At 47.7% G+C, this 27422-nt stretch overlaps 1 protein-coding gene across 1 annotated transcript in view; it reads left to right on the top strand.

Annotated features, from left to right (window-relative positions):
• Positions 1-4967: 4967 nt before the first annotated feature.
• The window catches only part of PPM1F (protein phosphatase, Mg2+/Mn2+ dependent 1F), a 38842-nt gene continuing 16387 nt past the window's right edge, over positions 4968-27422 (top strand). The window contains exon 1 of the mRNA XM_061561403.1: positions 4968-5610. Coding sequence (XP_061417387.1) covers positions 5411-5610 — 200 coding nt within the window. The 5' untranslated portion in view covers positions 4968-5410. The remainder of the gene's footprint in view (positions 5611-27422) is intronic.

The following is a 27422-nucleotide window of genomic DNA, read 5'->3' on the forward strand; positions in this document are numbered from 1 at the left end:
TTTTTTACCCTTCTATCTGGCAACAAAACTGACACCTTTTTTACAAGGAGTCATGTTTGCATAGACCACAATACCTGCAGCCATAATGCAAACAAAAAACATAACTCTGATAATGTATGTGCACTGTCCTTGAAGTTGATTGGTCCACACCCGAGACAGCTTTCCTTAGAGCCTAGTCTCACATGGGTTGGACCAGATGACGCCTTTTGGCGTTATGTTTTTTGTTTGCATTATGGCTGCAGGTATTGTGGTCTATGTAAACATGACTCCTTGTAAAAAAGGTGTCAGTTTTGTTGCCAGATAGAAGGGTAAAAAACCAATTATCAACTTTCATTGTCACCACCGGCCACGATCTGTCCACTGCTGGACGAAGGCCTCCCCAAACCGCCACCATCTGTTGCGGTGACACGATGTTAACAATCCGCGAGCTTATATCATCGCTGTTTGTGTGCGTACTTTGCACCCATATTGTTTATTTATATTTTGGTGTTGTAACTTTATGACCCACCCCGACAGGACATCGGTGAAAAAGAGCTGCATAGCTCATCGGATTTCTCTAGGATATATACAGTTTCTGATGGCTGATAGCCGATGATGTTCATTCTCAATAAGGTCATATTTAGTCAAATAACTTTTTGTGTCTACTTTTGTTTATACCGTATCATTCATCATGGAACCAACATTGCAACCTTTTTATTAGGTTCTTCCATACATGCCTCATGTCCATATCCATTCACTATTATGCCTTTAACTATTCCAATTTTAAGAACACATATTATCATGTTGCTGTTAATTAGTTTACTGAAAGCATGTCTCCTTTCCTGACTAATCTTTTATATTCGTTACTTTGGACATGCAGTCCCAGTGTAACTGTTCATATTTTTACGACTAAACATCAAATGGCACTCCACACTAGCACATGTGAACTAAATGAAGAGACATTTGGCTGGAAATCTATGCAGTTGTCCAAACTCTTAAAAACCAAGGCTTAAAGTAAAACAATACAACTTACTATGCAAGAAGGGATCATTGGCACTCACAAGCCACAGTGCGATTTGTAGCATCGCAACCCAAACAGTCAAAAACAGTCGTAAAGCACCATAGTCTACGCTCCCTTAATTGAATATCAGAATTACACCAACTCCCTCCTGAAGCCCTCTAGTGTCTCGCAGACCTCTACATTGTCATTTAGCTCCTGAGCACATTGCCATCTGAAAATGTAAATTTAGGCTATTGTAACAAAAGAAGCTGAATAGCGCAAAACTCGTCGTCGTCGGCTGGTTATTCGCTTGCGAAGATCCGTGTAGTTGGCAGGCGCGCTGGTGGATGTACAGGCTGTACAGGACAATCCTTGACTTGCAGATTTCGTGGCAGGTGGTGCATTTCGGGGACATGTCCGTGGTGGTAGTCTTTCTGCGCCTCCGTTTTTCTGTTGAGGCTGTGTGCCTCCTTCGGTCCGCCATTTTAGTCGCTTCCTTGTGCCGTGGAGCGCAAATGTTCTTTGTCCGCATGCCCTGAGCTCCCAGCTTCGGGTGTCGATACCTGCAGTGGTCGGTTGCTGTTTGAGCTGGTCCTTGAAGCATCTGCAAGGTCCACTCCTGTCTCGCTTCCCATGACATAGCTCGCTGTAGATCAACGGTCCCCAACCTTTTTGGCACCAGGGACCGGTTTAGTGGAAGACAATTTTTTCACGGACCGGGGTGGGGGGGGGGAGTCATCATTGGGTCTTTCCACCTTTTCAAAGAAGCTCTCCAGCGACGTTTGTTGTTTACTCATTGTGGCTACTAGGGGTTAGCAGCTTGTGGGCTTGTCAACACTGTGGCTGAGACAAGTGCGCAGTGCGGGAAAGAGGCGCGGATGGAAGTGGTAAATAAAATAATGGGCGGGCCACGCGCGGACTCACCGCTCACTTCGTGCTGTGCGGCCCGGTTCCTAACAGGCCACGGACCGGTACCGGTCCGTGGCCCGGGGGTTGGGGACCCCTGCTGTAGACGACCGCTTTGGGTATCCTCTTGTTCTCAATGCGCGAGACGTCGCCAGCCCGGCGGAGCTGACGAGGCAGCAAGATGGATTCAATGCTGGGTGTCTGATCTCTTTCTCCAGGACTACGTTGTTTGTGACATAGTTCTGCCATCTGACGTTCATGATGAAATGCAGGCAGCGCTGGTGGAAATGCTCCAGCAGCCCAAGCTGGTTCCTGTACAGGACCCAGGATTCTGAGCCGTATAGAAGGGTGGTTACGACAACTGCCCTGTATACATGTATCTTTGTGGTGAGGCGAAGTGAGTGGTCAAAAGCATTAGCTGCCTCAGATAAACAGTTCACAATGAGCTGTATAGGGCCTTCTTCGTGTGTGCAAGAAGTGCGCAGTCATCTGCAAACAGCAGTTCCAAAACATATTGCTCCGTGGTTTTGTTATTGGCAAAGAGATTCCGAAGATTGAAAAGATTGCCATGGGTCCGGAATCGGATGTAGAGGCCTTCTGTCAGCCCCTGCTTTGCCTGCTGGAGCATCGGGTTGAAGAATATGGCGAAGAGTGTAAGGTGTCAGCACGCGACCTTGCTTGACCCCATTGTTGATGTGGAAGCTGTCTGAGACGCTTCCTTTGTGTTTGACCCGTGGCCTTTCTGTCCGACGAGCAGGGGCGGTTTCTTCATTAGGGCGATTGGGCGACGCACCACCAATGTCATTCAACCACAGAGTCACGCTAGCCGTCACTGTGCCTCTGGATATAGTCCAATCAGCGTCATGTCACGTTCTGTGGAGTACCGCCTCTTTTTGGGCGATTTCACTTCGGCTGAGAATCGCCCCGAGTGGCCCCATAGACTTACATTCAAAGATGTTTTTTTTTCGAACGGGGGCGCTGCAATGCATTCTCTATGGCTTCCGGGAGGGCTCGCACTAACGTGCTTACGTCATCATACGTGCTTACGTCATCATACGTAAGCACGTTTCATCCAACAATATAATTTGTCGTCCACCTAGTGGAATCTTTAATAAAATAAACTTGAGTGGATTGTATTAATAGTGAGTATAGAAACAAACAAGATGTATTGTAAGAGTCACTTTATTTTTCATTAATATTAAAGAAGTGAAGTTGCCTTTACATGCTTAAGCTGTTAATTTATCCATTGCATGGGTGGACCTTATCCTTATCAATCATCCAGACATTTGCCCCCCCTGAGAGATTTTGCAGGAGCCGCCACTGCCGACGAGTACTTGCTGCACCATGGTACGGAACTTGGGAGGGCAGCCCCGTTTGGAAGGTATTCTCCAGAGACCATCACGACTGACTGTGTCAAAAGCCTTGTTCGGGTCAATGAATGCGGCATAGCGCAAGAACTAGACAGCAAAAACAGACACAAGTGATCGATTCTTGCTTGAATTTAATTGACGCAATCAATGTTTTCGCCATTACTCCGGTGAATCGTTACATGCCGACTTCTAATCAAAAACTCGACACAATAGTCAATAACACTGAGGCCTTAAAATAAAATACAATGGCCTGCCCTTCATAGCACATGCTATAAGTTTGGCTTTTAAGGTCACTGTGGTATTTACAAATGTTAAGGTTTTTGTGTGTGCTTGTGCACTGATGCCACTGCATACAATGTGTTATCCAATGTCACAGGCAGTGTGGGTGTGTGGTGGATTATCATTTGTGGCCAGGTGGCTTCCGAAAAATAAGCTAATAGCTCAGTGGGATTTACCTGGTAAGACTAAAAAAAATGTTTCGTTTGTATTTGTACATATATATTTTTAAAGTGATGTGTTTACATTTCCTATACTATCGTGTGTTTTTATATTGTTTGTTGTTGAAACCTTCCGACCTGCCCCTAATGGACATCTGTGAAAGAAAAACAACAACAAAAGATTTGATAGCTCGTCAGATTCCTCCAGTCTAAATAAATATTCAGATTCTGGGTGAAATGTGGTGGTGGTGGTAATGTCAGGATCGGGAGTGGGCGTGGCTAAGGGCGACGTGGGCGTGGCTAAGGGCGATGTGGGCGTGGTTAGGGGCGACGTGGGCGTGGTTAGGGGCGATGTGGGCGTGGTTAGGGGCGACGTGGGCGTGGCTAAGGGCGACGTGGGCGTGGTTACGGGCGACGTGGGCGCGGTTAGGGGCGATGTGGGCGTGGCTAATGACGACGTGGGCGTGGCTAAGGGCGACGTGGGCGTGGCTAAGGGCGACGTGGGCGTGGCTAAGGGCGATGTGAGCGTGGTTAAGGGCGACGTGGGCGTGGTTAAGGGCGACGTGGGCGTGGCTAGGGGCGACGTGGGCGTGGCTAGGGGCGACGTGGGCGTGGTTAGGGGCGACGTGGGCGTGGCCAAGGGCGACGTGGGCGTGGCTAAGGGCGACGTGGGCGTGGTTAGGGGCGACGTGGGCGTGGTTACGGGCGACGTGGGCGTGGCTAATGACGACGTGGGCGTGGCTAAGGGCGACGTGGGCGTAGTTAGGGGCGATGTGGGCGTGGCTAATGACGACGTGGGCGTGGTTAAGGGCGACGTGGGCGTGGTTAAGGGCGACGTGGGCGTGGTTAGGGGCGACGTGGGCGTGGCTAAGAGCGACGTGGGCGTGGTTCGGGACGTGGTGGGCGTGGTTAGGGGCGACGTGGGCGTGGTTAGGGGCGACGTGGGCGTGGCTAAGGGCGACGTGGGCGTGGCTAGGGGCGACGTGGGCGTGGCTAATGACGACGCGGGCGTGGTTAAGGGCGACGTGGGCGTGGCTAGGGGCGACGTGGGCGTGGCTAGGGGCGACGTGGGCGTGGCTAATGACGACGTGGGCGTGGTTAAAGGCGACGTGGGCGTGGCTAGGGGCGACGTGGGCGTGGCTAGGGGCGACGTGGGCGTGGCTAATGACGACGTGGGCGCGGTGGGCGTGGTTAAGGGCGACGTGGGCGTGGTTCGAGACGTGGTGGGCGTGGCTAGGGGCGACGTGGGCGTGGCCTCGTAGCTCAAAGGCCGCGTGGTGGAGGGGGGCGGTGTGGACACCACACAGCAGCAGCATCAGTGTCGGCGTTTACGCCGAGCTGTACGGTAAGGCCCTCTTAGTTCCTCCACACCCCTCACAATTAGAGAGAGAGAGAGAGACATCACTCAGCAGCAGCAGCAACTACAGTACTCAACCAAGCCAGCTTAGCCGGTGGGCCCTGCCCTACTTAAAGACTTTGCCGCGTGTTTGGTTGTAGAGGAGAAACCAAACCAATCTGATATCTCGTTCGGCCGGCTCAACAGTTCTCCCGACAAAGCAAGCAAGCAACCAAGCCAGCCAGCCAGCCAACGCGTGGCTACTTAGTCGCGAGTGTGTTTAGACCTGAGCTCTGGCTTTGGGTTACCCCGGCTGCTGTGGTCAGCAGCCTCAGGGGCTGCCGCTTGCTGCTGGCGTGGGCCCCGGGTATGCCCGGGCGACATGGCGGGGAGTCCGGAACGCGTGGCTTCGTCCTCCTCCTCGGCCTCCTCGTTTCTCCGCCGCTTCTTGGAGGAGTTCGGCCCCCCGCTGGGAGACGAGGCGAGCATGCCCGTGCGGCCCGGCTGCTCGGGCTGGGTGACTGACGGGGAGCTGCGGGGAGAGAGCCTCGACACGGCCCTGCAGCTGCTCGCCGCCAAGCAGTGAGTGCGTGGGGTGGTGGTGTAGTGTGGTGATGGTGGTGGTGATGGTGTAGTGTTGTGATGATGGTGGTGGTTGTGAGGTGGTGATGGTGATGATGGTGGTGGTGGTGATGGTGTGGTGTGTGTGTGGTTGTGAGGTGGTGATGGTGATGATGGTGGTGGTGGTTGTGAGGTGGTGGAGTTGTGTAGCGCTTAGCGCGCTGCACGACAAAACCCGGCCACCCGAGTTCGACACCGGTGGCGATTATCTGAACCGGTCCTGGGCCTCTCCTAGGTCGACTCGGCCTCAAATGAGAACCTGGTGCGGTGTGTTAAAAACATCGCCACTTGGGAGACAAAGGCGGCCGGGAGTGGTGCCGGCCACCCACCCCCTCGTGTTGCCGTGCCGGCCTTCATAGGTGCTCGCTAACAGCACTTGCCCCAACAATCTGTTACAGCGGGGGTGGAGGATAATTTGTCTTTCTAGGTGACAGTGGCGGTGCAGTACAACAATCATGATTCGTATCGTGGGAGCGGTGGTGCAGCGGTTGGCACGCTCCGCAACCTTCCCGGCCACCCAAGTTCGATTCCCGCTCACGACCAACACAAGTGGCGAAATTTCTGAATCGTTTCTGGGCCCTCTCCTAGATCGTCTCGGCCTCAAATGACTCCCTTGTGGGATGTGGAAACCGTCTGTTCATTCTTTCCAGAGGATCTGTATTTGGTATAAATAATAGTATTTGTAGTGTGGTATAAATAATAGTATTTGGTGAAGGTGGTGGTATCAGTGCCGGATTAAGCTAGTGCGGAGTTTAGCATATGTTATAAAGGGGCCCTAAAAAACCCATGAATATTAAACAAATGTTTAACTTGCATAGTAAAGTAATTGTATTTTTTTCATTTGCTATACAGCCAGATAATACGACAAATCGCTAACCTTAAACACCCAGTCGTTCATAACAGTTAAAGGCGGTATAGTACTATAGTAATAGAGCAAGTGCAGAATCACTGAACCGGAATTGATAGCTTGAAAGCGTTTAGTGCGGGGCCCTTGAAAGTGCGGGGCCCGTAGCTACTACATATGTAGCTACTTTTGCTACTAGTATACTCCGGCACTGGCTGGTATGAGTACCGTAGTCGTGGTTTGTGGCCGTGTGTGGTTAGTGGTGGTATTGGAAGTGGTACACTTTTAACCGTGGTAAAATTGTAGTGGTGGTTAGGGGGTGTGGTGTGTTGACAGTTATGGTGGTGTTAGTGGTGGTGGTATTTGTATGAATGGTGGTGGTTATTGCTTTTCGTGGTAGTATTAGTGTGTGGTGGTAATTGTATGCTAGTGCATGGTTGATGGTGATTTTGATAGTATTTGTGGTGTAGCTGATGAGGGTGATGGCGTTAGCGAGTGTGCTGGTTGCGATGTTGATGGTGTTGATAATGTGGTTGGTGGTGGTAATGTTGTTGTGGTGCTCGTGATGGTGGTTATGAAGTATCTAGCATGGGTGGTGATGTCAGGGTTTGCAATGGGTGGTGGCTGTAGTAAGTGGTGTGGATAGAGGTAATTGGTCAACTTGGTGGCGAGTGGTGGTTGTGGTGTCATGAGCAATTGGTGTTGGCGGTTTTGCCATTTGTATTGATGGTCGTTGTGTTGGTGGCCCAGATAGTGGTGGTAGGCAGTGGGTGACGTGAAGGGCACTGCAGTAGTAACAACAATAACCATCCCATTAAATTTAGATTTAAAGCTTTCGTGACTGCAGGGATTCATCTTCTTGGTTCTTTCGGTAAAGTCACGTAGAAGGGAAGTAATAAAATAATAAACATAAAACATAATACAATAATTCTCACGACGTTTCGGCCACAACGCAAGCAGCCGTCCTCAGGTGTCTCCCCGACACCTGAGAATTATTGTATTGTGTGACTTTACCGAAAGAACCAAGAAGATGAACCATCCCATTGTATCATCCTGTAACTACTACCGTACTCGACTTATGCCCAACAATGGGTATTAACAATCGTCGAAAAACCACCAACAAAACCATTCCCTGCTACTAACAACAATATAACCACCGCCGCCAACAAACAGTAATCTTCCACGTCCACCAGCATCAACTACCAAAAATCATCGGTGCCTCCCAACAAGTATTACCAAAAACAAATAGTATTAGCCACCAATGATACTCTAACATCAACCAATACATCTACCAATACAAGCAAAATATAGTAACCACCACCTGTGACAAGCATGACCAATTAATTATAATTACCAACAATCATTCACCAATTTCAACACCACCAACATCCAGTATTGACAACAATCGCCATCTTAACTACCATCAACAACCACCATCATAACAGCCAGGACCTACCATCAACAAGCATGGTACAACCACCACTGCTGAGGTCTGTTGCTTTATCTTCAACTGCAGTGCGATACGGTACAACATCAATTTTACGTCAACAATCTTTTAAAGAACGCGATGATCGCCATCGCGACCAAATCAACCTCGACTGCATTCGATCTCGTTAGGTCTTGGAGGCCAGGATGGGTTAAACCTCGTGAGCATTTAGATTGGAGGCGGCGAAGTGTTGGTGCCTCGGCCCCAGAGGTGGTCTGGAGATGGCAGTCCAGCACTAGATTCTTGAGTCCGTCCGTACGGAGCTCGTAAGGGTCGCCCCACGTATACATGGGTTTTTGATTTAGGTACTCCAACTTTCTCCTATACGCCAAATGCTCATTAACGGAATTGGTTAAACCTCCCAATGCTGGAACCTCATGAAAAAGTATTGACTCCGTGCTTCTTTCCTGGAAAATTAAAGAGTATTAAAGGGCATTACTGTAGTTGTAGTAGTCTTATCGTACTGTAGAATTATTATAAGTACCATCTTGATCAAATCTGTCATAATGCATTAACATAATTGATTCTCAAATGCATTGCAGTAGCATCCTGTCAACATAATAATTGCCTAGCTTCATATTACGTAAATAAGCTCTTTCTTTTTGCTAGCATCTTAGTCCGGGATGACTTGTCTCTGCAAGGTCACAGCTCCTAAGCACCCTATTTAAATCCATAGAAGGTCCCCTTGTCTGTTGAATGTGGTTTATTTTGTATTAAACGCACACAAGTTGGAATGTTTACGTATGCTGCGCAGTTTACTGAAAAAAAAAACTCTCATTGTGTGTGTGTGTACAGCTCCTTTGTCAATCCTCTGTAGGAAGATAACCTTCCCACGCTGCACAGTTTGTGGTGGTTATTTGACCACACATCACCACACTGGTCAGTGCGAGTTGGTGAAGGTTTGGAAAGGAAGGGGGGTGAGGGGGTTGTGGCACGGGGGAGCATAGACGTGGGAACACAAGTGCAGTACAAAACAAATCTTGCGTGTAAAATCTAATAAATTACGAAGCCATTACTTAGCGATTGCATCGGTGTTATTGGCAATGACAGCAGTACAAGGTGCTCGTGTAAATTGCTTTTACGCAGTCAGAATTAACTTTTTTTTTACCCAGGAAAGCCTCGAACACATTCGGTGTGTTTTCCTTCATGATTGTACCGCTCTGTACGTTAGCTATTGTGTTTGCCTTTGACCAAAACCGCCCGGAATGTGTCCGATCTCATCCCATCTCAAACTAAGCAACAATCGGCAACTACCAGGATAGAGCTTGGATGAGCACCCACATGGACCAAACAGGTTGCCATAGGCTGTTTGCGGTTCTACGTTTTGAGCAGCGGAGGGGGGCGATGTGGTACAATCCTTTGTACTGTACTCCGCTCTCAGTCTATGCTCTCTGCCATCATCAACTAGCAGGGTGAAGGGGTTGTCGAATGATTCCAACGAACCTGCGTGTCGTGGGGAGCTAATCATCCAGCGCTGCTTTGACAGATATGGCTATACATATAAATGAGTAGCCCTTGTAAGTCTTCTTGGTTCTTTCGGTAAAGTCACGTAGAAGGGAAATAATAAAATAATAAAAATTAAAATAATAAAACAATTCTCACGACGTTTCGGCCACAACGCAAGCTGCTGTCCTCAGGTGAAGACCAGGTCTGTCATATCTGTCAAACAGACAGCAGACAGCTGTCTCCCTGACAGACCTGGTCTTCACCTGAGGACGGCTGCTTGCGTTGTGGCCGAAACGTCGTGAGAATTGTATTTTATTATGTTTTATTTTTATTATTTTATTATCTCCCTTCTACGTGACTTTACCGAAAGAAGCAAGAAGATGAATCCCTGCAGTCACGAAATATTTAAATCGAAAGCCCTTGTAAGCTTGCATTTGTTGACATACCGTTAGGGCAGAGCTGGGAGTTCCCGCGTCTACTGAGCAGCAGCTGCGGGGAGCTGGCAGAGGGTAGTAGCAAGCAATGGCAAGGTGTAGCGGCATAAGTGGCCGTGGCCATGATGATGACATCTTAATCTTGATAGGCTTATGTTGCTCTGTCTCTCGAAGTGTTCATTTTCTGGCACAAAAGTTCGTTGTGCCCAGAGTGGCTTTGTGGCCGGTGGTTTTTGCCGTGGAAAAGGAGGGCGATGAGGAGGAGGGAGGAGGGTTGGGCCCTTTTCACTGAAGCCCTGGTTGACCTCTTAACCCTGAGCCCTTGACTGAGAACGTACCCCTCCCTCCTTGCACTTGCCAAGCCTTGGCCCCCACTAACCATGAATTCTAATCGCTTAAACTTCATGGCTCACTTCTTAACCCCGGGTTTTTGACATCGACTCCACGGCCTCTGAATTTTAAAGAGATCCCAACTCCTTTACAATGCAGTATGTCACGGTAATATGTAATACATAACAAACCCATTCCCTCCCGAATCGCACTAAGCAGTTATAATTGTATTGACCCTAGACATATGATGGTTTCAAGTATTACCCTAATAAGGATGGAAACTCACAAACTGTTGGGCTATAGGGGTGCAACAATTCACTCCACCACCACCACTCATCTTGACCCACCAATTAGATGAATTGATGCGATTTGGGGTCATCGTTCAATTGAATACTATTTTGGTTACCTTGTGAATGTAGTTATTGGTGTCTCCAGGGGGTCCAGTTACACCCGTGACGTACGTGTGTGAATGTCAGAACATGGATTCTTACGTATGCAAATTAATGTCATGAGTTTTAAGAATAAATGTTAATAATTTGATGCAGTGTAGATTCTTGCAGGCGCATTGTATAATTAAGATGTGGTGAGGAGCCAGCAAACGTGAATAGTTTTCTTTAAAATACATTGACGAAAATGTCGTACGTAAAATGGCCATTCTGTTGGATGTGCTAAAGGGACATTTAACACGTGTTATGGACGCAGTTGGTCATGCATCGTGCTATGAACCTGGCAACTTGAGAGTTGGATGCCGAGCCGTGGTTAACGCAAGTGTTTAGTGATACCCAAACCAGTCCTGGTTTCCCCCCTACACCAACCCACGCTGAGCGATGTGGTGATGTACGGTAAAACAACCTCCGTTATGATGAGGCCTTCATCTAGCAGTGTATTTACAAATGGATGTAAAATATTGTTAGATTTTTGTAAAGGTATGTAGTAGCTTCAGGCATTGGCAGATGGGGGTACCAAGCTATTTGGGAGTTTCAGAGCAGTGGGGCCCCATCCTGTGGCATTTTCATAGGAAGTAAATATTTTACATTTTTAAACCAGAGCCCTGATTAAACCTTGAATGCCAAAGCCCTTTATAGATGCAAATGTATAATCCCAATTCCGTCCTGTTAAAACTTAAACAGTTGTTACTAATGTTAATCCCCCATCTTTAAATGGAGACAAAACGGAATTTTAATAATTGCACATGTGGGACTTTTTATTTCATCAGGTAAGGCCCACTGAGCTATAGATCTTTTTTAGAAGCGATCTGGCCACAAATGATAGCTCAACAAAGTGGCTTCTCGCGTGGAACTTTATAGCGGCCCAATACTCAATTCTAAATGTAGAGGGGAAAAAAACCGGAGGACCCGAAGAAAAATCCAAGCGACTGCGGGGCAGGACGTACAAACTCCATATATACAGCTGTCAGGGTCGGGATCGAACCCACGACCTCCTGTATACCAGGAGAGGTAGTTAACATCTCACCACCGTGGGCCACGCTAAATAACTACAAATTGAGTTTCTAAGCCACAAGTGTAGGAGATTGGACATGTCCATTGGTTCAACTTCATCTTTGGACTTGTTTTTCCTGCCCACCCACACCCACTCGCATTCAAATTGACGGAACCAGTATCGCTGGCCGCCACACGCTGTGTTTGTTACGCGTCCCATTGTTGTTCATTGGCTCTCTCCTTGAAGGTGTGGTGAGAAGAGAAAGGTCAAAAGTTGGTTTAACCATAAGCATAGATTATGCATTGCATTGTTGCTGGGTGTTGGGCAGTTCCGTCAATAAAGGTTACCGATTCAAAGCCACGGTCATGGCATTGGGTAGAGGTCAAGCCCATGATGTTTGAGGTCCCGAGTGACATTTTATCACCGCCAAGTCGATGTTTAATATTTCCACTGATGACGTCTCGCAACGTGATACACATTTTAGTGACCCTCGTGGTAATGTGGCTTCATCGATTTCCAAAATTGGGATTCAAAGTGAACTTGGATTGTAGAGGATTAACGATTCAATCTACTTAAGCTATTGCCATTCCCACCAGTGGACTAGGTGAATTGTCACTATTCAGGACAAGCATTCGATTCAAGGAATCCGTTGTTGTTTCTTATTGGTGGACAGCTTCCCTAAGCAGCTGCAGAAATCGCATTCACCCATTGCATACAAGGTATGCAAATCATAACACAATTGATTTTCAAATGCAGGTTTCAATGCTTGAGTCGTGAATGAAAAAATTAAATTTGAAATTAATGCATATTCACACCCCTATTGACTAGCCATGTAATGATGCATTATTTAATGGATTAAAAAAGATTTGTATGTGCGCAATACCTGCATATTATCGAATGCTGTAGTGCGTGTCAGCATTGTTGATTATATATGCAAGTTTTATGCAAAATCGATACTGATGTAATATTCTGCCTGCCTAGAGCAAACACAACTTAAAAAAAACAGAGCCGATACAAATGAGACCGTAAAAAACCCATAACATAGAACCCTAATGAATTCTTGAATTGTTTCGTGATTCTCGGTCGCAACACTTTATACAATTTGCCGAGGCGATGTGTCACAGTGATGCCCAGATTTTTACACCTTTTTGCCAATGCGTCGTCACTTGATTAACACTGCCACCTGATTTGCAGTCGCCTCAAGTCCCACACACACACACACACTTGTGTCGCTGACAACATCGTGTATCCATCGCCTCTCGGCCTTCTCCACCTACCCTGCGAATCGCTCCGATTGACGTCGTTTCTATTCGTCGTCGCACCTTTTCAGGAACGCGTCCCCGACGCAAACCGAGGCTTTTACGTGCACCACCAAATCTAGAATGAACCTCCGATATTATTGAGCACGTCTCGAGGAACCGCATCTGCCGCCGTTCACGTCGAGTTACAACCAGGCGCTGCACTTCCCTCGGTGAAATTCACAGCGGTTTGGACGCGGGCCGGAATCTCAGGGCTGTTTAATTTGGGCACACACTAATTCGGTTAGTGGCTTCCCGATTGTTTCCTTTTCCGTGCGTGGGGCCGTGATGAGCGGTAAGGTCATCATCGGTTGGTAGGGAATGCTAATGAAGCCATCAATTTGCAAGCAAGATGACGTGGGGCCCCATCTCTTGATTGCACGCACGGGTTTTTTTTTTAAATGCGTTTTTGCTTAATTTACCACTGCGTCCAAAAACACCATCGCCGATTGATTTCACGCCAGTTGTTCGCTTTGCTCTTGTGTCAAAGTTCACTCGTGCTCATGCAAGGGTTCTTGAGCCCGTTTTTGAAAACAAATTGAAGAAATTAGCTACATTATCTATGTTGTGGGACAGTTAATGGACATCATATTTATATTATGTTTTGAGCTTGTTTGTATTTCATACTTTAACGTGCTCTGTGCGTATTTAGGTAGAGAGACCACTAATGTTACAGTGTTGTGTGCCTCTGTACGCTGTCATCCACATGATTTATTTTGGTGGTAATTGCACGGAATATTTATTTTGGTGGTAATTGCACGGAAGATTTTATTGTGTTTGGCTCCACGGTACACAAAAAATTGCCGTGTAATTTTCACCAATTGTACAATCCCATCGCAATTTCTCATTACAATTAGTAGCTTGATCGCATGCAACGTGTAACAACAAATGTCGCCATTTTGGAGGATTCGTCTTTTAGCCAACTGGAAACTTTTTCCTCACTTGTGGGCCAAGTACGAATTTTGAATTCCATTGGTCGGCCACATTGGAAACCACCACCTCCAGCATCATCCAATAATAAAGTGAATATTATGAGGACTCGCCTTTTACAGCACGAATGCGATGCCTTAACCCGATTTTCCTTTCACAAACGCTTTGTCGCGTGGCATATCCAAAGTAGAGTGGCTAAAGACTCTAATGATGGTGGATAATTATTATTTGTGGGCCATTTCTAAGCGGTAGGCCTCACGTGACCGCTTGCCATATGAAATTAAGTTGTTGGTTCCCTGCCCCCAGTCTCTATGAAACGCTGAGCCACGCTTTGCAACAGTTCTCGCTGGAATGGCGTTCAAGTATTGGCCACATGGTTCACGGGCAATGGGCACTGCGATACATGTGCCATTGCTAACGTCGGCCACGCTCTTTGGGTGAGTGGGACAGGTAGGGAATTGATCTCCGATGGGTTTTTGTAGTGGCACCACGTGATGTTCAAATCAGTTTTTTTTAATTCTCTGAAATGGAATTAGCCAAACTAAGTGACACGTGCAGCCATGGGGTGACCAGGCTGAGACTATTTGCTGTCCTTCACTCCGTTGTGCTGCGAGCTTCGGTTAATTTGCTGAAGAATCTCCCAGGGCGTGGAATGAAACGTCGGGCATGCCGAACAACACGCGGTAACAACCCGAAAACATCAGAGTAGTGAATATGGCAATACATCTTATTCTAAAGAACAACTGTGCACTTATCCAATTGAAATGCAAAGCACTTGATCGCAGGACACGTCTTTGTTCCACCTGCACCATTGTGTTAAAAGTGCCACGTCCGTTTCGGCCCCGCTGTGACCTCCTGATCAGCACATCGATAGGACCATCGACCTTGCTTGCAGCAGTTTTTCCAAAACCACACCCATTGCTATTTATGTTCTAAGCGATAATGACGTGTGACAGAAACGATACAAACTTAAAACTTTTTCCCTGCGTGGTTTTTATTATCGTCAGCCATGTCCGCTACTGGATGAAGGCCACCCCCCCCAAACCACCGCCATCTCTCGCAGGCTCGCGATGCAGCCACCCATGAAGCACCTGCACACGAGCTAATTTCATTGCTTCATTTCTGCAGTGGATGTCCTCGCTCTGTTCCCTCTTGGCTGCCACTCTGTCGGTGTTATCGCCGGGATGAATGTAGCGCGAGCGTGTTGACATTGATTTTTATCGATTGATAGGATTACAATTTGGTACTGCGTGTTCTCGTGTGTGTGTGTGTAATGAATGTAATGTACAGCCCTTTATCAATCCACTGCTGGATGAAGCCCCCCCCCCACTCCGTACCGGTCATAAGGATTGTTTGAAAATTTTGCAATCATTGCCCATGTTTCGATTTAAAGCTTTCGTGACTGCAGGGATTCATCTTCATGGTTCTTTCGGTAAAGTCTCTCCTCGACAGACCTGTTCTCCACCTGAGGACGGCTGCTTGCATTGTGGCCGAAACGTTGTGAGAATTATTTGATAATGTTTTATTTTTATTATTTTATTATTTCCATTCTACGTGACTTTACCGAAAGAACCAAGAACATGGCCCATGTGTTTTGGTAAAGATGGGGGAGAGGGCAGGAAAGGTCAGTTAGCACTCGCCACTGATGTTAGCCATGGCTAACATCAGTGGCGATGCACAAGTGTTTGTAATACGTCCATATTTAAACTTTTGGTGAACTCGATCCTTCGCTTAAAGAGTTGGAACATTTAAACGTTGACCTTTTTCCCCCATTTGAACCATCAGCTGCTGCATCAACCCTCCCAGTCATGGCCAACCTTTGTGTTTCAGCTATGGTCAATATCCCTTCAATTAGTGGGAATTTAGCATGCCGGAGGGTGTTATCTATTATAAAATCGGGTTCTCATGGGTCGGGAGTTTATAGTCTGAGCCCTGTCACCAATTGCTAGTTTGTCTCTTTGGTTGACTCTTTTTTAATTTCGGGTTGTTAAAAAAAAATGGATTGATTGGCATGCAAATGCAAAACTCTAGCAGGGCATATCAAAGGGTTGTAGCACCTCCTTGAGGATGAGAGGCCGATTTTAAGTGACTTGGCAGGATGTCAATCTTGATTTGAAGCTTTCGTGACTGCAGGAATTCATACTCTTTAGTTCTTTTGGTAAAGTCACGTAGGTAGAAAGAATAATAGATCACGACGTCTCTGTGTGTGCGTGTCTTTGTGTGTGTCTCTCGGTTTGTGTGTCTCTTTGTATCTCTTTGTGTGTATGTGTGTGTCTCTCTCTCTGTCACTTTGTGTGTCTTTCTGTGTGTGCCTCTCTCTCTGGGTGTGTCCCTGTTTGTGTGTGTGTCTCTCTCTGTGTATGGGTGTGTCTCTCTGCGTGTCTCTCTCTCTCTCTCTCTGTGTGTCTCTCTGTGTGTGCCTTGGTGTGTCTCTCTCTCTCCCCTTCCCTCTATGATGTTGTCCCTCGTTTGTTTCCCTCGTTTTCTAACGAGCTACTTGTCGCACGAGCACAGCCACTGTTACGTTCGTTCGTTTACATTGACATGCTACATTGACCTGCTACATTGACCTGCTACATTGACCTGCTGCATTGACCTGCTGCATTGACCTGCTGCATTGACGTGCTACATTGACCTGCTACATTGACCTGCTACATTGACGTGCTACATTGGCCTGCTACATTGGCCTGCTACATTGGCCTGCTACATTGACGTGCTACATTGACGTGCTACATTGACGTGCTACATTGACGTGCTACATTGGCCTGCTACATTGGCCTGCTACATTGGCCTGCTACATTGGCCTGCTACATTGACCTGCTACATTGACCTGCTACATTGACCTGCTACATTGACCTGCTACATTGGCCTGCTACATTGACCTGCTACATTGACCTGCTACATTGACCTGCTACATTGACCTGCTACATTGACCTGCTACATTGACCTGCTACATTGACCTGCTACATTGGCCTGCTACATTGGCCTGCTACATTGGCCTGCTACATTGACCTGCTACATTGACCTGCTACATTGACCTGCTACATTGACCTGCTACATTGACCTGCTACATTGACCTGCTACATTGACCTGCTACATTGACCTGCTACATTGACCTGCTACATTGACCTGCTACATTGACATGCTACATTGACATGCTACATTGACCTGCTACATTGACCTGCTACATTTCCCACTCGCTTCAGCACAATCTCGAGCCCCCATGCTCTCGGCTCTCTCTATATAAGGACTTGTTTCAGCAGCCTCTGTCTCTCACCTGAAGACAGTTGCTTGTGTGGCGATCGAAACGTCGTGATCTATTAATTGTTTCTACCGACGTGACTTTACTTGGCCAATATGTGTGACGTTCTCTTCTGGGTGTGTGCTCCATGCGAGAGTTCTGAACGGAATGTTCTTTGCTTCGTGTGATTAATGCCGATGGCACAGTTGGACTGTAATTGGGAGAAAAATTGGCAAAAAAAATCAAAGGGCAAATAGTCAAATTTACGTAATTTATAATTGTTATATTCGTATGTAGCATTTTTCAATATAACTGTGTACTGTGATTTTGTTCTTAATTATCCCACTATACTACTATTGTCTGTAATCAAGCAGGCATTAAAATGTGTTTTGCTCAACAAAACAATATACAGTATCCACATTCATCATTAACATTGCCTTGAAATGGAAATATATGTAATACACTAATATGTTTGGCCTATTATTATGTGGTTGTATAGCTTTCAATTATTCTGTTATAAGGCAGTGTTAATGAAAAACGTGGCGAGTTATTTTGATTTGTGTTTTACACCAAGGCTTGTGACATTTTAATCGTTTGCGGAATATCACGGTAAGTCCTTCGGTCAGGAATGCCTTACGAGCTTCATGCATTTTTAATGACGATCGTAAATTGAGATCTATAGCCAATTCCCTTAATTTTTTTTGCATTGGGTGTGAACTTGACGTAGCATTTTAAACACATTCTTCTGGCCTAGATTTGAAGCTTTCGTGACTGCAAGGATTCATATTCTTGGGTTTTTTCGGTAAAGTCACGTAGGTAAAAAAATTAAATAAAAATAAAAATCACGACGTTTCGGAGGCAACACAAGCCTCCGTCTTCAGGTGGAACCGTCACAGCACGCTCGCTCATTTACTTGATACAGCGAGCGTGCTGTGACGGTTCCACCTGAAGACGGAGGCTTGTGTTGCCTCCGAAACGTAGTGATTTTTATTTTATTTTTATTTATATTTTTTACCTACGTGACTTTACCAAAAAAACCCAAGAATATTCTTCTGGCCGCAGTGCAAAACGAGTCTTCTACACCACTACACTTTTTTTATTTTACCAGGTAAGGCCCACTGAGCTATATAGATATTTTTCAGATGTGACCTGGCCACAAATGAGAGCTCAGCGAAGTGGCTTAGCATGTGTGAAATGTAAAGCAGCCAAATACTCTGAACGCGTGGTTGATGCTAAATGTAGAGGGGAAAAACTGGAGGACCTGGAGAAAAATTCACGCAACCACAGGGAGAGACACGCAAACTCCAAATATAGCAGGCGTCAGGGTCTGGATTGAACCCACGACCAACCTGCATACCAGGCGAGGGAGTTAACATCTTGCCACCGTGGCAGCCCTCGACCACTCCCACTCCACCAGTGCTACGTATCCCCAGTGTCCACACAGTTGTCGTGACTCGCGTGCCTGGCAGTCGACAGAGAGTCCACGATATCTTCATCAGATCATTTCCACGCAGGGTTCACGCTGTGTTTGTGCCCAAACATTTTTGGTTGAAGCCACCTGGGAAATGGCAGCAGAGAGACCCACTCCTATGTGCCACGTGAGAGAGGCGCCTGGTGGAGTTGGTGGACGGGTGTTTGGGTTGGCGGGTTGATGGTTGGGTGGGAGGATGTTCGCATGGTGGTGGGAGAGGCAGTAAAGATTTATGGAGGCAGCTGTTATGTCCAATTCCTGACGGCCTGCCCTTTGCACAGCCTGTTTTGTTGTTGTTACATCGATTTCCCCGAACATTGTGTTTTGGCAGCGATGTTTTGAACTCCAGAAGTGGCATTTCCATCTGCCTTATCTCCAAAGTGTCAAATGTCCCAACTGCCCGGCCGTTGCCAGCCTGTGGCTTCTGGGTCCTCCCTCTCTTTCTTTCTGTTGCTCTGCACCTCCGATTAGCACGTATGGTGCGGAAAAAGTTCAACATATGTACACATGCTCTGCTGCTGCTGCTGCACGTCGTACAGGAAGCGCTGCAATGTGTGGTCACCAACTGCTTCCAAGAGCATAAATTTACTTCTTGTGACTACCGAAGCAGTTTCATAATCCATATGTAACCATTTCTCCCCCCCACTCCCCACCCTGCCACTAGGCAATTAAATGAATCGTAACAGTTCACGGTTATGGTTCTTTTCAAGAACCGATTTATGTTTTTAACGTTGTGGTTATTGGCAGTGGTTCCTCCTAGGGTATGGGTGGGCAAGAAAAATAACGAGCAATTTTTTCTCTCTCGTTCGGTCAACGAAACCCTCTCCATTTCAAGAGCCGCAATGTATGTGAAGACAAGACAGTGGTCCTCTTAATAAGTAACGTCACGAAGCAGTTCTTAAAGTGCTACGTGCGGCTCCCAGAGTCGCGGGTTACCGACCCCCGATGTCGGGCCTGCAGGAGTGATGTGAAGCAGTTGCATTTGGCGCGTGCGATTTGGTGAACCGACACGACTTGGGGTTGCGATTCTATTTGAGACATGTTTTTCCAGCCTCGTTCAGTCTCGTTTCCATAGGGGTTGCATGCTCCTTTGTAGTCTGCTTGTTGTATTCACACGTAATTAGCATTAAACCCTAAAGTTCCCACGCGCAATGACATCCAATGCCCGTATCGCGAAGTTACGAGTGCTAATGGGTGAATCTCCGTCATGTCACCTCTTACGATCAGGCTCTCCAAGAATGAAACATGGCATGGACTTCACAATTGGATACAGCGCCAGATAAGCACAGCATGCGCATTTTGAAAATAACGCTCGTGATGAAAGTGCCATCCAGTAGTTTCCATCACAGAGGAAGGAGAGGGGTAGGGCTTGACTCTTTTTTTTTAAATGGCTTGCAGGTGGTAGGATCCTGCTAATGCCAGCACATCGATGCCACCGTTAAGCGAGTGACACGCGCCTGGGTCAGCGTTTTCAAATGGCCGTTCATTTCCTTGACACCTGTCTCCTTTCATGTACAAATCGTGGCGGATTTTCTCAGCTGCGCGGGCCGTTCCACGGATTGTAACAGAAGCCGGCGCTGGTCGTAAAGCCTGGCCGCTTCTCCCGGTCTCAAGCGTGCTCAGCTGTGCTGGCGTTTCCCAACTTTTGACACGAGCGTTTTAACTTTTTTCTCTCTCTCTCGCTCTCTCTCTCCCTGGGCTCATAACGCCACTTGTATGGCTGCGGCAAACTGCCGTATGAAATCCAGATGATGCTTTCGTTCTCCGCGGGTTGTTTTTCTACGAGTTGGGTTTCTTTTGTTCGTACATTTGGCCATTCTGCGTATTCTTTTTAGCGCTTTCCAACTAAAGTTGTTAAAGAGTCCACTAAAATAGAATGCGTTTAATGCATTCCTTCTGTCTGTATTGTCTGTAGTATGGGGGGAGGGTCACGTTAACTTTGTGAGGATGATCCAATAGTAATGAAATTTTAGTAAAGCTGCGTTGCTATATTAGGGACTTTCCCGCAGAAAAAAGCTAGAAAAATTAATGAAAGGGTAAAACCAGCATTCGGCGATGAAGCACTCCGGCTTGTCCGTTTCGCAGAGGTGTGGACTCGAGTCATGTGACTTGGACTCGAGTCAGACTCGAGTCATGAATTTGATGACTTCAGACTCGACTTGGACTTGCATAACAATGACTTTGTCCCACCTCTGAGGTGTGGACTCGAGTCATGTGACTTGGACTCGAGTCAGACTCGAGTCATGAATTTGATGACTTCAGACTCGACTTGGACTTGCATAACAATGACTTTGTCCCACCTCTGAGGTGTGGACTCGAGTCATGTGACTTGGACTCGAGTCAGACTCGAGTCATGAATTTGATGACTTCAGACTCGACTTGGACTTGCATAACAATGACTTTGTCCCACCTCTGAGGTGTGGACTCGAGTCATGTGACTTGGACTCGAGTCAGACTCGAGTCATGAATTTGATGACTTCAGACTCGACTTGGACTTGCATAACAATGACTTTGTCCCACCTCTGAGGTGTGGACTCGAGTCATGTGACTTGGACTCGAGTCAGACTCGAGTCATGAATTTGATGACTTCAGACTCGACTTGGACTTGCATAACAATGACTTTGTCCCACCTCTGAGGTGTGGACTCGAGTCATGTGACTTGGACTCGAGTCAGACTCGAGTCATGAATTTGATGACTTCAGACTCGACTTGGACTTGCATAACAATGACTTTGTCCCACCTCTGAGGTGTGGACTCGAGTCATGTGACTTGGACTCGAGTCAGACTCGAGTCATGAATTTGATTACTTCAGACTCGACTTGGACTTGCATAACAATGACTTTGTCCCACCTCTGAGGTGTGGACTCGAGTCATGTGACTTGGACTCGAGTCAGACTCGAGTCATGAATTTGACTTCACTCGACTTGGACTTGCATAACAATGACTTTGTCCCACCTCTGCCGTTTCGTGCTAGGGTCTCCACATGTATGTCGCTTTCCCATGTCCTCATTACATGACATCACGTGACGTTATGTGACCTTGTCTTGCTCGGCTGGTCGGAGTAACGCTTTTATGACACAATTGCTTCTTGAGGTCAAACGCATGTTGGGAAGCTTTACAGAATCCATGCTTACGCATGTTTTTTTCTTACCCATTAAATGTTTTACAATTGGCTGCCATTTACAAAAATGTCCGATGCGATGTTTGATAGTTTATTCTTCGGCCCACAGCCACACACTCGTTCCCAAAACCAACTCTGAGCACGTGTCACGCAGCCCCATTTGAACCCTCCATCTCAGCCCTCGTTCCCAATTCACGTCTCCGTCTCGCACGCCGAGTCCGTGTGACGTCAGTGCCCTTTAACCCTTGACCCCCGTCCAGTGTATTCCCGTGCGTGTGATTGGTGCGTGCTATGCAGAGTGCGGAGATTTCAGGTCTGCGTGGTGCGGTCCCTTGCAGTTCTATTCGAACGTGCTGTAAATATCACACCGGAGTGTAATCGTACGTCCGTGTCGTACCACCCCCTCGAAGTTCTTGCTCTGTTTTTCTAGTCGAAAATTGGTCGGATGTCTATTTACATTATTAACATGCAATACCTTTTTTGTACATCCTTACTTGACGATATTTGTAACTTTAACATCCGTCCCATGCAGTGCCCCTTCAACGTTCTTCGTGCCACGGTGCACGCTTCGGAGCTTGCTTATCTTCCTGGCACACAAAACCAAGAATCGCTGTTCGGCCCATGCGGTTGAGGTTGGGAAAGCTGATGGCTGTCTGGCGTATTGCGCCGCAACCAATGGGGGGAGGGTGGGCGAGATGGGTGCTGGGTTGGCCACTGAACAGCATGGTGATGTTCGCCTGCTCTCGCCGGAAAACGGTGTGAGGATCTTTCCTACCCCTTATAATTCTCTAAAATACGATGGCGCACCCGGGACTTGTGTGTGCCGTGGCACCGCGGATTTGCGAAGCAGAGATCTGATGGTAAGGGGCCAGTTCTGGCTGTAAAGTTGGCCTTAATTGGCAATCGCCTGCAGAATGCGTTGACATAGAGAAATTATAATAAAGCCTCCCTGTTCGAATGTACAAATTCGTTGCCCGCGTAACTATGTTATTCATTTAATCAGGAAAGCTCGCCCAATGCCAAGCAAGAGTCGTTTTCAGGAGGGGACCTACCTACAATTGGGTGATCGTACATGCAATTGATCAAACTCAACACTGCCATTTCCTGGCAATCTTGCGGGCCCACGCCCACAACGCCAGGTCACCCATCCAATTTACTAATCGGGCTCTCAACCCTGCGCGCATATCCTCCCGAGATTCAATAAGATCGGGTGCATTTAGGGTAATTCGGTCTTGCAGCGTGCTTTTTTTTTTAATAACCGTAATGACAATAGTGCATCTGGCCGCGCATGTTGGCTGCCTACTCATCGTGTCCAGGAAATGCCAAGGTCTTATCACTGACTCACTGTGTACCGTTTTTTAAAATGGGGAGTGGTAATGTAGCAGTCAACGCGCTGCGCTACGAACCCGGCGACCCGAGTACGATTCCCGCTCGCGGCCAAACCCCAGGAGACGATTATATGAACCGGTCCTGGACCGCCCGTAAGTCGACTCAGCCTCAAATGAGTAGCTGGTGTGGCGTGTAAACATCGCCGCTGGGGAGACAAAGGCGGTCGGGCGTGGTGCTGGCCACCCACCCCCTCTCGTGTGCCGTTCCAGCCTTCGTAGGTGCTCGCTAACAGCACTTGCCCCAACAGTTTGTTAAGGCTATACGGGGAGGATCTTTGTGTGTGTGTTTTTTGTACCGTTTAAATGGATGGGAGTGGAAGGGTGGTGGGAGCAGTGAGTTTGCGGGGGCGGGGTGGTGGAAATGGAGATTCGCTTTGTAAAAGTCTCATAAACAACACCTTGGGAGTCGGGGGGGGGGGCAGGGACTGTCGGTTAAACCTGTAAATTAAAAGTTTGTTCTGCCTAAATAATAGTGGTTGGTGGGGGGGTGGGTTCTGTATTGAACAATCTTGACGGTGAACGTTTAAAGCAGGCGAGCGAGGTTTGGGAGCGTGCGTGTGTGTGTGCGTTTGTGCGCTTGGGGGGAGGGGTGCGTGTGGAGGCTTTGGTATGCACGGAATCTGCCCCGCCACGGGGTCCACTCTTTGCGGTCGTGGTTTTGAGATGTTTGCGATGAACCCCGTGCAGGCTTTTTTTCTCCGTCCAATCAGCCGTGACAGGGCTTCCATGTGCGTGCGTGCGTGCGTTCGTTTTGGCCCGCAGTGGGTTGAGTTTGCTCAATTTAAATCCTTGTTTGTGTTGATCTTTGGATGGTTAGAGATTGCGCCGAGTTGTCACGACTGCACGCACTGCTGTATCGGTGTTTATTTGGGCAGATGAAATGCTATTTTTTTTCTAATTCTTCTGCTGCTGGTGCACGTCTTAATGCACTTTCTGATTTTTTTTTTTTTACGGTGAAAGATAACCCACGCGAGAGATTGCGATGAACTCGGAACCCCACTGACATATTTCGGACGTAAAAACAAACATTGTGCTCCATCTACAAGTTAACAAATCGCTTCGTCAAAACTTTACTCCGACGATAGCAGCGTGCAAGCATTGTCAACGCAATTTGGCCGAGGCAGGGAAGAGGCAGAGAGAGGGAGGGGAGGGAGAGAGTGTTGGAGGGTGGTGGTGGTGGTAGGAGGGGGTGGGAAGAGATTGAGCCCTGGGTCACAATCTGCCGTACTCCCTCCAGTTTCCTTTTGCAGAGGAAACCCTCGGCCGTCGAGCACTGTACGCGGCTCTGGCCAAGCGAAAGAGGAAATGCGATCGTAGCGCACAAAAAATCCTGCGCTGCCGTGTGGGTGCGCAAGCAAGCGGCAGGTCCGCACGCGCCATGTTCCGCGCTTGCGTTGTTTTTTTGTGTGTGTGTGTGCGGCGAGCGTGTGACCTTGCTTGGTCCCCTTATGTTTTTTTGCAAGCGTGTCGAGAGGCTAACCGTGCAGCGCAGCAGTTTTTGGTTTCGTCCGAATGCTTTGCCGCACGCGGCACGCGGCGTTTACCGCCGTGTTTAGTTGTTTCATTGGTCGCGTGGTCCCCCCAGCAAATAATTAAATTTTCTGTTGCTTAACTGAGCTGGAAGCGTCTAGCTAAGTTCGCATTGGATGTCGTATTTTTGGCCAATCGTATTTAACAGCGATTTCCACCCCCCCTCCCCTCCACTTCTGGTGATGATTAAATTGCAGCGTTGTTGCGAAAGCGTGTTCTGCATGCATTTTTTTTATTCACAGGACCCTTTTATGAACGCATTGTTGGGTAAACGTGGAAATGGTGACCCACTCGGCCGTTCATGTTGACCCTAAACAAACGTAATGTTTGGTTATGAAGGTGCACGTGAATAGTTTCTGTCTCGCAACACTAAGTTGGACCCCGTCTCGTGTGCGTGCGTGCTTTTAACGCAAGAGCATTCCAACATCTGCCTGCATTAAATATTCATACGCTCGCAGGTGAAAACCGAACCGCTGGTGGTGTGTTGCAGGACAATTCTGCTTTGTGACCATCGAGATGTTCTGGGGTGGCCGTGAATTTTTAGTTTTTTTATTAAGCCAATTCTGTGTCATTGTCATGGAGCTTGCTTAAGATATTCTTCATCATTTCACGAAAGCCAGGCTCTCTCGGCCAGCAATACCTAGAGCCTGGCCTTCGAATCCACACAGCAGCCCAATGGTAGCAAGTCGATGGTCTCAGCCCGGTCACTACAACAACCCCATTTTCTTTATGCCATTCTAATTCTCATAATCTTTACATCGTAATGAAATTGCTTGTCAGTTGCATGAGTTTATTGCGGTTGACTGAGATCATTCGTCTTCTGAAGTACCCTGGTTTAAATAGTGGGAACGTTCCCTTATCGTATTACACCGTAGCTCGGCTCCAGACAGGCGATTGCGTGGCCATAGGTGTGGCTGCTCGCTCACCGACGGAACATTGTGAGCTTCGTGTGTTGTAAAAGCTGGCAAAGTGGGGATCAAAGATGCAGGGGTACAGCACGATTTGGCACTGGCCCTGGTGCATGGAATTGAGTGTCCCATTCCCCCCCCCCCCTCACCACCACCACTGCTTTTGTAGCTCGATGCCTGGGTCCCTCCTGCCTCGGACCCCGGTGCAGCTGCACTGCCTGCACACTCGATAGCCACAGCAGGGCGAAGACGATATCGGCAGCAGACGTTATGGTTCGTTACCAAATTACGTGGCTAAATGTTACCAGAAGTTCCATGATTTGCCTTGTCCTCATGGTTCAATACGTTTGCACGATTTGATTCGGGAATAGATATACTTCGTTGAGTATTGTGGTGATTGTAGCTGCCGCTGTATTGGTAATAAAAAAAGAACGATTACTTAAATGGTCTCCTCAATCGGACTGTGACATTGCATCATATTTGCAAGGTGGGGTGAATCTTTTCACCCAAAATCCATGAGCTTCAGAATGAAGGTTAATCAATATTTATAATTGCATTTTTAGTACTACATGGCACATAACTACAGCCTTTGACCAAAACACCCTGACTGCTCTCAATCTCGTCAGATCTCAGAAGCTAAGCAGGTTTTGAGCCTGGATAGTGCTTGGATTGGCGACCAGATTATTACTAATATGAGCCAAGAATGTCTGTGTAACGTGCGTGACGTCACTCCACATGTTGCACCCCTTCCCTCATTAATAATCATGAGTGGGTGACGCCACTCCACATGGGGGTAGGGGGGGCCTCTTCCCCCCTTAGCGTCAACTTACAACCCTCCCTACAAAGGCAGAACCCTCACGTCATGCGATCTCTGTAACGCTGTTGAGACATCAAAGTAAAAAGGACGTCGTGATGAACAAGGGATTATAACCTTAACATGAAATAAGTCTGTGTCACCGCGGCCTTACAAATTGCACACGAATTGATGCAATGAATATCACGTGGCGGTCTGCTTTTCGCTTGCAAGTTTCATATTTACTGCAATACACCCGTCCTTGGACAGGGGCTATAGGCTCGTATAGAATAAGGTGCAGGGCTACGTTGTGTGGGCAGCAGGGAGCAGTGCAGAAATCCGTTGTTATACTGTAATTCTATGCTCCCACATACTGTGCTCCCCTCCTTCACCAACGTGCACCGACTAGCGTGGTGAAGTATGGTCAAACGGATACCGTGACCCGCACTGCATGAGGAGGAAGCCCTTCTTCCAGCACGAAGTGAATGAAAAGCACTGCAATTGGTACACTGGGCCTAATTTACGGCCGTGGCAAAATCTGCAATCGGAGAATGCACGGTCTTATTTTATATAGATCTCAAGAGCGATAATTTTCGTTAATATTATTTTCGTCAAATGCCACCCGTGCACTGAGAAGCAATTTTCTGTTGAGAGTGCCCCGGCCCCGGCATGAAGCCGCCTTTCTTGGACACAGTCACAGAGCTGCTTTTGTGCCATATCTGGAATAGGGAAAAGTCAGATTTACTGTCAGGATTTTTTTTGTTATAATGAAGGCTCTTGTGTTGGCCTCTCTCCGCACCTCCCCCCTTCCCCGCCATACCACCACCACCACCACACCCCTTTCTTCACCGTGCTGGAGAAGGCCCGTGAGTGATGGCTGACAGCTGTGACCTCGTATAGCCGTGCGCGTGTATTCTTCCTCCTCCTGGAAGCGGCGATTCTGTGAGGATGGGATTGTACGGGTGAAGGGGGGGTGGTGAAGGGGGGGGGGGTGGTGGTGAAGGGGGGGGGTGGTGGTGAAGGGGGGGGGTGGTGAAGGAGGGGGGGTGGTGGTGAAGGAGGGGGGTTTACGGTGAAGGAGGGGGGTTTATGGTGAAGGAGGGGCTTTGATGG

The sequence above is a fragment of the Lethenteron reissneri genome, chromosome 27 (assembly GCF_015708825.2).
Source record: "Lethenteron reissneri isolate LAM-NWPU_2019-01 chromosome 27, ASM1570882v1, whole genome shotgun sequence".
Lineage (NCBI taxonomy): Eukaryota > Metazoa > Chordata > Hyperoartia > Petromyzontiformes > Petromyzontidae > Lethenteron > Lethenteron reissneri.